Source organism: Canariomyces notabilis (genome assembly GCF_033297395.1).
Source record: "Canariomyces notabilis strain CBS 508.74 unplaced genomic scaffold N656scaffold_1, whole genome shotgun sequence".
In the NCBI taxonomy this organism is placed as follows: Eukaryota; Fungi; Ascomycota; class Sordariomycetes; order Sordariales; family Chaetomiaceae; genus Canariomyces; species Canariomyces notabilis.
Window position 1 is genome coordinate 1,480,205 of NW_027041823.1, and position 13,165 is coordinate 1,493,369.

Below are 13,165 nucleotides of genomic sequence, written 5' to 3' on the forward strand. Positions count from 1 at the left end.
TACGTATCGCACCCAAATTGGGCTTAGTCTTCTTACAGGGCCCCACTAGTGACATTGACTGGGCCACAACCAATCAATTGATAGATACGTACCTTATACGCGCCTACGCGGCCACTGGTCTGAGTGGTCGATTTGATATTTCCATCCACAGGTTAACACTCTTCCAACAACCTTCGTACCAGACCACGTCAAACCACCACAACGTTGTTCCTCCCTATATAATACGTACGTTGGAACTGCCTAGTTGTGAGCTCTTTACTAATACCATTATAGGGCTTGATTTGTATGTCTCTCCGAGGGAAATTGTACATCCTATAGCTTGCGCGAATGCCATCCTAACGGGCTTTCTATTTTCCTACCTCCCTACGGCCTAACGGCCCGGATCTTGCTCCTGGGGCTCAATCTGACCCAGGCGAAGCTCCCTACCACAGGTTGCCTTGCTCAGGCCTGTACAGCACGCTTTAACTGTACGCAAAGGCCAAATGAGGCTTCTTCTTTGGGCACCAGGGGCGACCATTGAACGTTGAATTCGTGGGTGGAAAAGTTGCTCCGGAGGAAGGAAAATGGTCAATCTTCAAGTGGTATTTTGTTGCAGGTCAACAGGGCTTGTGGTTGTGGATTAGCATATGGCCATCCTCCTGACAAGCATGTTAACCTCTCAAAAACCACTCCTCTAGGCCAACCTTTCCTACTTCCAATAGTCGCATTACAACAAAAATTATACCATTAGAATCCTCTTATTCTGGCCATCCTCCGCATATATGTATTATCGTGGATTGGCGTTGTGGTTGTGATCATGATGGGGGGGATATTGTCCCAGAATGGCGAAAATGTTAACCTCTCATGTATGGGGAGTCCAATCGCCAACTCAGACGGTTTTTTTGGGCGACCTGGAGAAAAAGTGGGGTATGGCCTAAGCACAGACCATTTCATCGTACTGGTCCGCACTAGGACATGAACTAAGCCAAATTTGGCTGGTGCATTGTCCTGTACCGTACAGATTACATGAAGATTACCACCCCCTGCCCTGCACCCGCCCCCGGCGACGGGGAAGCCGGGCCACCTACGCCCACAAAAAACGTCTTGAGTCTGAGATAAACCATGACTCCCATTCGCTTGTTGAGCATTGGAAAAAAAAAAACCACGGGGGTGGTGAAGTGACATGGACGCGCCAGCTGTCATTTGTTGCTTCCGCCCTTGCAGTCGTAGCGCATATGTGTGCTGCCAATATTTGTTCGTGGGGACATTTTCATGCGAAGAAAGTTGGAAAAGAAAAGAAAGTATACCCTCGCTGTCTCCCGACTTTCTCCTCGCCTGCCCTGTCCCGTCATGCAACATCGCCTAGGGGCGGTGATGACATGCGACCCGCGCTTGGGCATGAATGCCAATCTTCTCGCTGGCTAAGCAGGCAGGTTACGCCGCAGCTCGTATCTCAACGTGTTTGTTTATCTCGGCTCCGGTGAGGGTGAACAAGCGGCAGCGGTCCCGGACTCTATCGGACCTCCGTTGTGCTCTGAATGTGATGAATATGACACAGCCAGCACCTTGTGACGTAACGTTAGTAGGAAGACTGTCAGGATTTGGAGGAAATGACGGCGTTCAGAGATACTCGGGTCCTGTAACTGGCAGACCCTTATTCTGAGAATTCTTAGCCAGTGTCCGACGGCTGACTCCAATGACTCCAGTCCCATTCATTGCCATTCTTACCTGGCTAGTGAGCAGTTAGCGAATGCTTGATGATCCCTTCAACACTGCAGTTGGACTCTAAAGGGCTAGGGATCTAGCCTATCCGGTCTATTTAAACGCAATTAAGTAAAGTCTATACTGAACCTCACGTCTATCGTTGATGCCTCAACCTCACACCGTCTAGGAAAAAAAAGGGAGCATGCTCATTAGATCATCCCGCGGCATTATCTGCCCTCCTAGCCACCAGGATTCCTACACTCGATCATCCGCAATCTCTGCCAGGCTACATCCCATGCGAGGCACTTGGGAGTCTCGTAGGGAGGTAGTCCTGTCGGTGGAGGACTCCTTAGCAGCCGCGGAGGTAGTACTCGGTGTCTCGCGTGCCTTTCGCTTGGAGTGCCCGCCCTGTTCTCGGCCCTTTCTTTGGGCGAACTTGAACGGGGATCCCACTTTGTTCGTACTCACCGGCAAGATCGTCAAACGTCTTGCCGTGGGCAGCTGCGATTTTTCGAATCTTGTACGTACGCGCCAGCCAGACGAGGTGGGACAGGAATATCCCGATCTCGAGAACACAACTATATTGGACAGATGCCGGATCAGGGTTTGAGCTCTTGTCGGATCTGAACCTCCCTTCACTTACCACACAATGTAGAGCACCCCGCCCAAGATGTCAAAGGTCTCCTGTGCAACTTGGTCGTATAAGCAAACACGAACTGGACCATCCGGCACTTGGCGTACACCTACCAAGGGCCATGAGTGAGAAGAAAGCACCGAGCCAGTCCATGGAGAGGAAGATCTAGTCTGGTCAGCATCTGCGCCCATCCTGACGGGATCCTGCCGCACACAGTTGAGACTACCCAGTTGATACCAATCACTCTTCCTCTGCGCTTCCAGATCTCGCCGTATGGCGGTAGAAGGCCGGCCGCGAGCAAGACGGCAGCTACTATGCCCACGACCAATATCGGAGCCTCGTTGCCAGCCTCGTAAATGGGCTACCATTATAACATCAGCCACCCTTCTGAGCAGTAGATGATGCAGAGCACGCAACCTTCAAGGTCAGGATCAGAGCTGCCTCAACGCTCGCAAATACCGAGGCTACAATGAGGGCCGTGAACCAGACTCTCCATGTTGGCCATCTCCTGTGGCGAACAAGTCAGCGCCGCTGCCAAATATATGCGAAACCACACTTCAGGGGCTGCCTTACCTATGGTACAGCAACGTCTGTGCCCAGCTTACCAGACAGAGAGTGAGAAATATTTGCGGCTGGACTTGAAGAGGGATGTTGAAATTCTGGGCAACTGAATAGACGCCGAACGGGACACCACCTGCACGGTCGTGAGTATCGAGAAACCGAATGCTCTGGCGTTGCTCGGTCGCCTAGATAAGTACTCACTGAGAGCCCACAAAAACATCATGTTACCCGGCAGACCGTCCGTCTTCTTTGTCCGCCAGTTGGTCCATATCTGGGGGATGAGCTGCACACACCACAAGCTGTGGGCAGCCAAGGAGTTGGTAAACAGATCAAACATTAAGTTAGTGGATATACCGCACTTGGAGACTTACACTGTGACTTGTCAGTCAGGAATCGGATGTTGGCTGTGCCTATCTAGCGAACGGGGTTCCCACCTGTGCCAATAGTCTTGAGTAGAAGGCAAGATAGACAAAACGTTAGAAGCAACCACAGGGATGTGTTTGATCCAGTCTTACACCGAGAACATTGGCAGCCTTTTCAACGACACTGTTAGCTGCGCTCGGAGCATTGGGTATCATCATGTGAGGGAACACACCATCGGGGTATCCGCTTGGGGCGCCATACTTTCTCTTCTCGTTTGAGACCGAAATATACAATATACAGAAGAGTTGCCGCCTCCGGGGAAGAAGACGCGCCTTTCGATAGCTATCCACTTTCAACTGAGAATCTTAGAACATCTGCGCCCGAACGGGTATAATATGAGAGCCCAGGCGTGAAAACCCCTGTATGCAGGTATGAGGTCCAGGTGTCAAATAAGAGAGAAAAATTGGATGGGTTCCAAGGTCATCAAAAGCGATTCAGCGGGATCCATATTGACTTTGAGATCAGTGGTCTCTTGCTTTCAAGTCGTGAATCGAAGTGTTCGAGATGACACCGAAGTATTCATGGAACTTATACTCGTTGTTGCGGTGAAGGGCCGTTCCCGACCTGGAACCGCGAAAGATTGGGCCATCTCGCTGTTTACGGTTAAGTCCATGCAAGGGGGAGCAACACAGCTTCCAACCGGAGATAGGATAGAGCCCATGCAGAGCAGCTTGCCACTGTCGTAGGTTGCTTTATCTATAAAATTGTGTGGTTGGTCGAGGAACCAAACTTTGGCCACGAAAAAGAGACGGTTGAGCCTGGACAACAATCTGGGAAGTCTTCAACCAGAGGCCCTCTGAGACTAACTCAGCCGGGAGCCGCTACATCACAACACGACGTAGCGTCTCTGTTGGTGACCTGTAACTGTAAACTTGCCTATATAACGTTGGGGAGGAAATGGAATGGAACTGAAGGAAAATACAGACCAAAGGAAATCCCATCGCGATGTCAGATGGAAAGCGTGACCACTGCTGAGTGCCAATGGTGCAGGTAGCACAATTGTCTTACACTGTGCTCCCGCAGTTCTGTAGTGCACTGGGCAGCGACCCTCGTAGGCGAAGAGCATGCTAGGTGGCGGCTGAGGGCTGTTGGTGTAGGGCATCAAAATACAGTGTCTAACAGTCCGCGCACTGGCATGAGGGTCCGAATCTCGAGAATTTTCCTCTGCTAACTTGAACTTATTAAAGGCAACGACTCAGAACTTGAAGGGGAAAGCTCACAGACTTCGCAGGCCATTTTTGTTCACTGTGTAAAACCGATTCAGCATTAGTACTTCAAGTTGTCTTCAGCTTAAGTGCCAACTGCCTTACCTTCTGAAGTGGCTTCTCCGCAAGAGCCAGCTCTATACTGGCAACTTACGCACCACAACTTCCCTAGATTGGTTACTAGCCAGGTTGAGCATTGTTAGAGGAGCCGACTTGGTGCAATAAGCTGCTGTCACTGAAGCACAGCATGGCAACCGAACAACAAACACAAACAAAAAAGAGGAAACACCAAGATAACAGCGGTAGACAACGAAAGAAGCAAAAGAAGGTCCGAGATGAGGAGGGCGATCTGGACGTGGAGCTGGGCCTGAACAGGGCGTTTGAGCGGATGGACGGCCAACTTCTCGCCGACCACATCGCGCAAAAGACGAGCCGTTTCGGGACGGACCTGAGCCCGGTCGAGCTGTCGGATCTGTACATTTCCGGTGAGTATGCCTCGTTTACCGGTGCGCTGAGCATTCACCATTGACCGAACGTGATGAAGCGAACGCCATCCGAGACAGCACCTCGTGGCAGAAGCCGCGCTCTCTGGAGAACCTGCCGGCCTTCTTGGAGGCGTTTGCTGGGGAAAAGGAGAAGCTGGACGATGCGTCCAAGAAGTGCGGCGCGCCGCACACAATCATCGTCGCCGGTGCTGGCCTCCGTGCGGCCGATTTGGTCAGGTAAGTAATGCACTCTGACGCCCCAAGCAATCCGGTTAGGGTTTGACTGCGGAGAGAAACACTAATCGCATACACCCGCAGAGCTGTCAGGAAATTCCAAAAGAAAGGGATGCCCGTGGCAAAGCTGGTAAGGAGGCCGTCTCACCACATCCAAACACGAGCACAGTCTTTTGAAGCTGACGCCGGATATGCCAAGTTTGCCAAACATTTCAAGCTTGAAGAGCAAGCGTCCTTTCTCAACAAGACGCGCACTGGGATTGCAGTGGGCACGCCGCAGCGTTTGATAGACCTCATTGAGAACGGTACCTACACTCTACAGCTCCCTGGTTAGGGAGTGTCCCGCTAACTCGGAATCTAGATGCGTTATCACTTGAAGATTTGAGAAGGATAGTGGTTGATGCCTCACATATTGATCAGAAAAAGCGAGGCATCTTGGATATGAGGGAAACCATGATGCCTCTTGCCAAGCTCCTGTCTAGGGCCGAGTTCAAGGAGAGATACGCGGACCCAGACCGGCATGTCGATTTGATATTCTACTAGATACCACAATCATGGAATAATGAAACACGGCTCAAGTCACATCATCTGGAACCAGCACATGGAACCTTCTGGTCAATAAAGTTGCAAATCAATTCAAGTGTAGAGCTACGGCAAGACAAATTTAGCCCAGCTGGCATGGGTCAGAACCAGTACCCAGCCGAGCGAAGACTTTTGCCCTGACATTTGCTTTCTCCCGCGAATCGAGCACACTCGTCCTACGGAGGCAAGATGGGCCTGCAAGAGAGGTGCGTACCACACGGGATGTTGATAGCAAAATCTCTTCTGGGAGTTTCCTAGGTATCCCGTTAGCCACAGGTCCATAACCAAGCAAAACTTGTAGGATGAATCAAAACAAGAAAGGACGGTGCGTTGTCGTGAGGTTCAGAATATGTAAGAATTGACTATCATTTGTCCGCCAGATGTAGCAACCCCGGCGAAAGGGTGCCAACTGTGCGGTATCAATCGCAAATTACGCTCATCATGACGACAGCTTAAGGTGGAGGTGATGAGGGAGTCAGAGAATGAATGAACGTACCATGTAGCTCAATGGTGACGACCAATCTATGTTCGTAGCCCGAAGGGATCGAGCCCAAAGTTCCAGATGGATGAGAGCAGATAGCAGTGTGTTCACTGGTGTCCTGCCCGACTTACCTTGGATCGAGCCACCGCACAGCAGCGTGAGGTACCTAAGTGCGGAGGACATTGACATCCTCTCTCTGGCTCGGGAGGCGCTTCCGTCGCACGGGAAGTAGCCGCCTGCAACCAAACGGAGAGTGCCTCAAAATGTGTGAGAATTGAGGTTTGAGGAAAATTTCTGGCAGACGAATCTTTGCGCTGTTATAATCCGGTTGTTGAAGGATTAAGTAAGCAGCTAGCTTGGTGGGTCTGCACCGACAGCTGCTTGACAACCGATCAGTGGAGAATACGGAGGAACTGTAATCCGTACACTCACCAACAATCAAAACCTCCTAATCCGATCTCCTCAAAAGGGGACTTCTTCAGTCCTTCTCCCTTTGTGGCTTCTACGCGTATCCAGATTTCGAAGGCTCCGTGCAGCCAAGCGTTCGGCAGTCGGAAGCCATTGATAACACGCTACTACTATCGAAGGCACCGAGTACTCCGTACAAAGCAGTGCAGTTGTAACAAACAGGCTTCCATTCCATTCGGGCTTGCACTCGAGTCCGATTAACAAAGGGAGAGTCCTGATCTAAAAGCCCATATCATCCGAGTTAAGGGTGGAAAGGAGGCAAATGTGATGCGAGACTTCAAATTGGATGGCTAGGACAGCGACCCCAGTTGGGATACGGGAAAGGTGGTGCGCTGCGAGGTTGGGAGGGTTTATAATCTCGCCCCCCCTGCTCCTCCCTTCTTCACCATCCATTGGGAATGTCTCGATGCCCATCTAGCCTCGGTGCCTGATTGTGGCAAACCGAAATGAATGCGCTACCTAGGGGGAGAAGAGAAGAGAAGAGAAGAGGGGAGAAGGTGTTAACCAGTAAATGCTTGGTCCGGATCGGCGTGTTCGGAAAAGGGCCAGCACCACCAAAGTCTTCCGCATTTGAGAAGCTTTCATTTACTTCTTCTCTTCTCTCTCCCAGGGGCAGGGTCTGATTCGCGTTATGGGCTACAACTGCACGAATGCCCCGGGAAAAGGGAGCGAATGCCTCGCGAGCTCTTTGCAGGGGAAGGGAGAAGCCTGGGAAGTCACCATGCCATGCCGTATCGGTTCTTCAAACGGCTAGATCACAAACCCTGCTGTGCTATGTTGGCCATGAGAGTCGCTTCAACGTCGGTGCTGTTCGTAACAAACAATATAACTAGCCGGGCTCGAGAGGACTCGGCCGCTTTGTGTCGGATCCTCGGATCATGGCCGGCTGATCTCATGGTCAAACCGCCGTGTGTTGGGTTGGACATGATGGCACGGCCCGACGGTGATGAGCACTGACGAACGAAGGCATTGGGTGTTGTCGCCTGCTGGTGGATTCTTTGACTGTCGTCTAACTTGGCTGCAGTTACAGTTACAGTAACAGTTCCCCGTCAGGCAGATGCCGCGTACTACATATCATTGAAAACAGGCCGCAGGGGCGTCAACAGCCTCTGGCTGGCTGGTTCGGTGCAGCAGGAGTCGTCGTCGAGCAACGCCGTACGAACAGCGCAGAGAAAGGACGCCATCATCATAACGGACGAGACACACCATATTAGTAGTATTGCAGCAACACAGTGTACGCTTGAATTTACTTGAAAGTACATCACATACCAACGTTCTCGTATCCAACTCTGCTGCGGGTGGTCAGGGGCTTGAAAACCTGCCAGAGGACACCCGTGAGTCCGTGGCAACGTTTGTTCTCGTTCGAGCACCCTAGAGGCGTTTCTCCCGCTGCCCAGCAGCCACCCGACACAGATATGAAGACATGCTACACAGGGAACGAACTGGTAGTCGCTAACCTCGATTGCCGCGGCATGCTCTACAAACAGGCGTGGCCAGCAACGTAGCCAGAAGTTTGCCAGTTAAACAAATGGAACCTCTGAAAATGCCCTATTCCCGAAAATCTCCTGCTCATCAAGAGCTCAGCTGTGAGGTGTGACGGGGAGCTATATATAAGAGCCCGACTTCGGATCCAGCTGCCCAGTCAGTGAGCAAGTAAAACACAAACGGGAACTAAGTAGACAAGAGAAAGAAACCCTGTCAGACTCTATTCGGGTATCCTGCGCTATCCAGAAGATCCGTCCTGTTGCCCGTGTAATTTGTCCCTGTTTAGACTGTATCCATGCCCAAAAAGCAATTTGTTTCCCAATGGCGCGAACCAAACCCTCAAGACTCCGAATCCAAGACCGCCGTGAAAGATGCAACGCTGAGCGCAGAGCAACAAGGAAAAGAAATCCAAGAAAAAAAAAATAGTCAAGCCGCCTCGCTGGCAAAGGACATCATGTCTGCATGACCTTCTTGATCTTCACAAAGAGCTGGCCTCCACATTCCTTGCGCGTCTCGGGGTTCAAGAGGTTGATGCACCTATATCCCGGCTGGAGGCGATCAAGACGGATACAGGCCCAGGCAACCGGCTTGTCGCGGAGTTTGTTCGCACTCTGGAAAACCTTGAACCTAAACAAAAACAAATGTCAGATTGTTGGTCAACGACACGCTTCAAGGGCAACTAGAAAAGCATGGTAACTAACCTGACAAAGCTGAGCTCCTCGACAACGTCTTGAACGCAGTTGAACTTCAGGTTGGGGACATAGAAGCCCCAGTCCGGGTGCTCGGTCGAGCTGCGGGACGTCCAACGCACATACTCCTTCTCCTTGTTGTGGGCCTTTTCGACGTGCAGCTCCACCTTGACCCGCGGCCGAAACTTCTTATCCCCTCTTGCCACGACGCCGCCATTCTCCGAGTCGCTGTCCTTGTCGCCGCGGGGTAGGAACTGGCCGGCGAGCACCTTGATCTTGAGGTCCATGTTGACGCGATGGGAGCCGCCCGTGGGCTTGTCGCTGAGCAGGCCGGGCGGCTTGAGCACCCAGCCGTTAGTGCCGGCAAACATGGCGTCGTTAAGCATCATGCCCTCGTCCGTCTTCTGCCAGTTCATGGCCACCATTTGCACCCCTCTCCGCCAGTGGATGGTCGGGTCGGGGTTGCTGCTGTTGACTCGCATCGGACTCGGATATATGCGCATAAAAAAATCTCGGTTGTGCGCGAGGAGTCTTTGGAATTTGCTAGGGTACTTGGTGAGTTCTGAGAAAGACTCCTCGCTCAGACTGAAAATGTGGCTTGGCGTCTTGGAGTTGAGCGAGTCCACATCGTCGTAGTGTTCGCTGTGGGTGTAGATAGCCAGAGCCGCGAGGGATTCGCAGATTGGCGGCTTGGCGCGGATCGCGATCCCACGGCTACGTCCTCGGTCGACATCAACAGCCTCGCCCTTGACCTTGGCATCGTCCGCAACCTTGCACTTGTCCTCTAGTCTCTTCACTTTGATCAAAATCTTGTAATACAGCTCCTCCAGCCTGGGCTGTCTCTCCCGGGGATCGCAACCTTCCAAGGGTTTGTCGAGAAGCAAGTCGCCCCATTCCTCCTTCATGATCTGCACCATGAGCTCCTGCTGCTCCCGGCTCGCACCGACCTCGAGGCTGACAATGATCGGCAAGGGATTCGTCTCAAATGCCGTCTCTCGGATGACGCGGCACACATCCCGGAACTTCACGGTGGACGTCATGGTCCCGTGATGGTGCACTACCGGCTCCCCACTGAAAGTGGGCCGAGGCGACTCTTTGGACCGTTCGAGGCGGTCAGTTAGCTCCTTTGGGTCCAAGGAGGAATTGTTTTCTCGGGGATCTGGTGCTGGGAAGGACGTCTGGTGAGCGCTCGGGCTCCGGCTATGCCGGCTCGATCTGCCACTCATGAGCACGTCGAGCTTCTCTCCGACGCGCGGGATCGAGGCTGACGAGAACTGCTTCCGGTGTCCTGGCTTCGGTGACCTCGACGGGGTGCGAGAGGTGGGCCCGTCCCAAACGTCTATCTCGATGCAGCGGCATCCATTCTTCAGCGCGGCCCGATATGCTCGGGCCGAGCTGTCAGAGGTGAGCTGATTACCAGTAAGGTACGTGTTGTGGCTGCTGCTGATGAAGTAATGGCTGAGGGGCCTCGATGTGTCGACGTCGTCCTGTCGCGACCTCCCGACGGCATCCCATATCGACGGATTGCTGCTCCAGATCCAGAAGAATTCCTTCAGATTGTATTCATCTTGCGTTAACAGATCGGAGATGTCGACTCCCTGCTTCTTCTTGATATAGGCGGCGAAGTCCTCGCGTAACAGGAGAGGGTGCCTGCCTTTGGCCTGCTCGTAGAGGTGCTTGACGTGCCTCGTAACGGACTCGTGATAAGGCACGTATTTTCCTTGGAGGTCCTTTACATCACCCGTCATCGCGGCCTTGTTGGTGACGAGGCTCCGAACGTTCCCGCCGAGTGCCCCTGCGAGGAAGGCGACATTGAGCATGGCAGATCCCGCTTTGCTTGACGTGGGGAGTTTAACGTTGAACCCGGTTGTCATCCTTCGCATGAAACCCCCTTCTCGGGCCGTCTTCTTGTCTTTGCGAAACTAGGCGGGCACGCGACATCGTTAGTATCCTGCTTTGCTTATTCCCACGAATTCCCATAATTGAAAAGCACGGGTCAAATAACCCCAGAAACATACCCTTAAACAAGCCATTCTTGCGAGGGGCTGCCAATTGGCAAGCCGGCTCTGATCTGGTGTCGCAGCCTTGTGGAAGTGGGTGGGGGAGGGGGGGGACGGTTTGGCGGCCTTTCAGAGTCCCAAGCAAATGCCCGGACAGGAGGAATGCCCGCCGGGCTTTAGGACTGACGGAACTAATCAATGCCGGGTCTGCTGAGGGTCACTCAGAAGAGATGCTGTTTTTGAGTCTGGGAGGAAAAGGATGGCCCAGAGAAAGTACATGGCCCAGAGAAAATACATGGCCCAGTCAAGACATGAAATGGTTTCTAATCAAGCGTGAGATTGGCATGTCAGCAATAGGTACTGTAAACTGGAGGCTCAGCAGCCTGTCACGGAGCCTTGTCCCTTCGACAGTGGAGTGCTTTCATCCAATCGACCCCGGGAAGCCCCACCACCCCCAACGGCCCAGGCCCGTGTTTGTGGCCCAGCCCCGTGGTTCAGGAACCTGATGCTTCCTGGTTGATCCTGGGCAGATTTTCAAGAGGGAAAGAACTGCCCAACATCGACGTTGGCAAACAACGCTTGCTGCGCTGGTCAACGAAAGTGGCTGCCATGACCAACACAAGAGGTAGACCGTGGGCAAGTTTTCTGTCTTCCCTTTCTTTTCTTCTCCCAAGCCTGGCTACGAGATGTCGGGACTTGAGAAGGGCATTTGGGAGAGAGTGACAGACCTTCAAAGATCAGCACAGCTTTGCAGGGGCAGTGTTTCTGTCGATCTCGACGCAATCTGTCAGCCCTAAGTGTTCGGTATAAAGTACACCTGCCCACCCACAAAACCTGCCGAATCACGAACCACCACAACCCAGTCTCAGCCAGTATAGGACTCGGTGGTACCGAACCGGGACAGCGAACCGGCGTGGCTGTGCTACCATTTCCTGGTTTGGCACCGGTCGTCGACGACTTTCGACTTATCCGTACCTACGCTGGCGTTCTCAACTACATACATACGGTTCCTACCCACCGAGCCCACCTACGCAGTGCAGTTGGGCATTTGGACCGATGTTGCATCGACCATTCGCTGGCCCCGCTTCAAATCCCGTATTCTGTTGGTCCTCTGGAGCCGCATGGACACCGGTTTCCACTGATCGTCAAATGGGTTCGATGGGATTGCGAGGATTGATACGTTGCAACCGATGACCCCAGAGCATAGCCGCAATGGAGGGGCACAGCACCGCGCCCGTCCAGCGCCGAGTTCACTGTGAAGTTTCGGCTTTTGCACTGGCCACGGAAAGCCTGAGCCAAGCTGCGAGATGGAACGCGAACAACGGCTCCTCCGTGATCCACCGAGCTGGCCAAGAAAATCACATCACAATCGATTCTAGTTTACAGTACTGGCTGGGGTGCAGTTGGCTTGCAAAGGAGACCACGGGATTGACAAATAAGTAGAACGTTCAAACAGAGTACGTAGCGAACTGCCTATAACACTCTTCACCGTCTCTAGTAGCACGATCGAGAGCTACTAGACAAGCCGAATAGTTGACACTGTGCATCGTGCAGCCATCTATCCCGATCCCAAACCGCCATGATTCTCTGTTCTCAACATGGCCATTGTGGTCAAGGCTGAGGGGCTGTGAGGTCGTACTGCGCTGCGGCCCGGTACGGCCGGCGGCTAGCGAGATCCTCAACGTCTGCTATCTCACAGATCACCAGATCACCATAGCAGCGGATGGCTTTTGGCTTTCTTGAGTTCATCCACTACACTACAGTAATCGACAGGTTAATGTGGTCTTTTAGCCTTGCACCGTATGAGACAGTACATCCACCTTGCGAGCCTTATACACTGCTATCTCCCTTTCCAAGCGTTTACCATATCTCTGGCGCCAGTTCAATCCACTTGCAAAGACAGTCCTACAACACCAAGTAGTAAGGTAACCAGGCATCACTAACTTAACATTTTCTCTTCATGTATGTAAGCCCGCCTGCCTGCCTATCCGTCTCCTTGTCGCCGATTCCACCCCCCTGGGCCGTCTCCAGAATGACCATAACTCAGCCTCCGCGGGCGGGATTAGGAAACACCAACCATCACCCCTACTGTATCGTACAAGTACGCCTCTATTTCATTCCAAATTCGAGCAATTCTAGTGTTTCACTTCTTCTCTCATTTCAAATCCGCTATCGGCTACTTGTCCCTACGTATAATACAGAACCCAGCCATGTCAGCAACCTGGAGCCTTGAAG

General features: G+C 52.6%; 4 protein-coding genes across 4 annotated transcripts; 1 reads left to right on the plus strand and 3 right to left on the minus strand.

The window, feature by feature from the left end:
- Positions 1-1,611: 1,611 nt before the first annotated feature.
- Positions 1,612-3,215, minus strand: N656DRAFT_804157 (uncharacterized protein; the record flags this gene model as incomplete). The annotated part of the gene is made up of 7 exons (XM_064818327.1): positions 1,612-2,261; positions 2,327-2,375; positions 2,431-2,482; positions 2,544-2,678; positions 2,735-2,825; positions 2,891-3,011; positions 3,080-3,215. 7 exons carry the CDS (start codon positions 3,213-3,215, stop codon positions 2,033-2,035), a joined length of 813 nt encoding a protein of 270 aa, XP_064675014.1. The 3' UTR covers positions 1,612-2,032.
- Positions 3,216-4,492: 1,277 nt separating this feature from the next.
- N656DRAFT_773576 (uncharacterized protein) lies at positions 4,493-5,866 on the plus strand. The gene is made up of 5 exons (XM_064814086.1): positions 4,493-4,991; positions 5,051-5,228; positions 5,310-5,355; positions 5,425-5,530; positions 5,587-5,866. The coding sequence occupies exons 1-5, from the start codon at positions 4,754-4,756 to the stop codon at positions 5,766-5,768; spliced, it is 750 nt and encodes a 249-aa protein (XP_064675015.1). The 5' UTR covers positions 4,493-4,753; the 3' UTR covers positions 5,769-5,866.
- Positions 5,867-5,934: 68 nt separating this feature from the next.
- On the minus strand, positions 5,935-6,566 carry N656DRAFT_773577 (uncharacterized protein). The gene is made up of 2 exons (XM_064814087.1): positions 6,304-6,566; positions 5,935-6,061 (listed from the first exon to the last, which is right to left on the minus strand). Exons 1-2 carry the CDS (start codon positions 6,469-6,471, stop codon positions 5,984-5,986), a joined length of 246 nt encoding a protein of 81 aa, XP_064675016.1. The 5' UTR covers positions 6,472-6,566; the 3' UTR covers positions 5,935-5,983.
- A 2,127-nt stretch (positions 6,567-8,693) lies between these two features.
- On the minus strand, positions 8,694-10,963 carry N656DRAFT_793924 (PLC-like phosphodiesterase; the record flags this gene model as incomplete). Its single annotated transcript, XM_064817214.1, has 3 exons — positions 8,694-8,868; positions 8,943-10,852; positions 10,949-10,963. The coding sequence occupies 3 exons, from the start codon at positions 10,961-10,963 to the stop codon at positions 8,694-8,696; spliced, it is 2,100 nt and encodes a 699-aa protein (XP_064675017.1).
- Between the last annotated feature and the right edge of the window lie 2,202 nt (positions 10,964-13,165).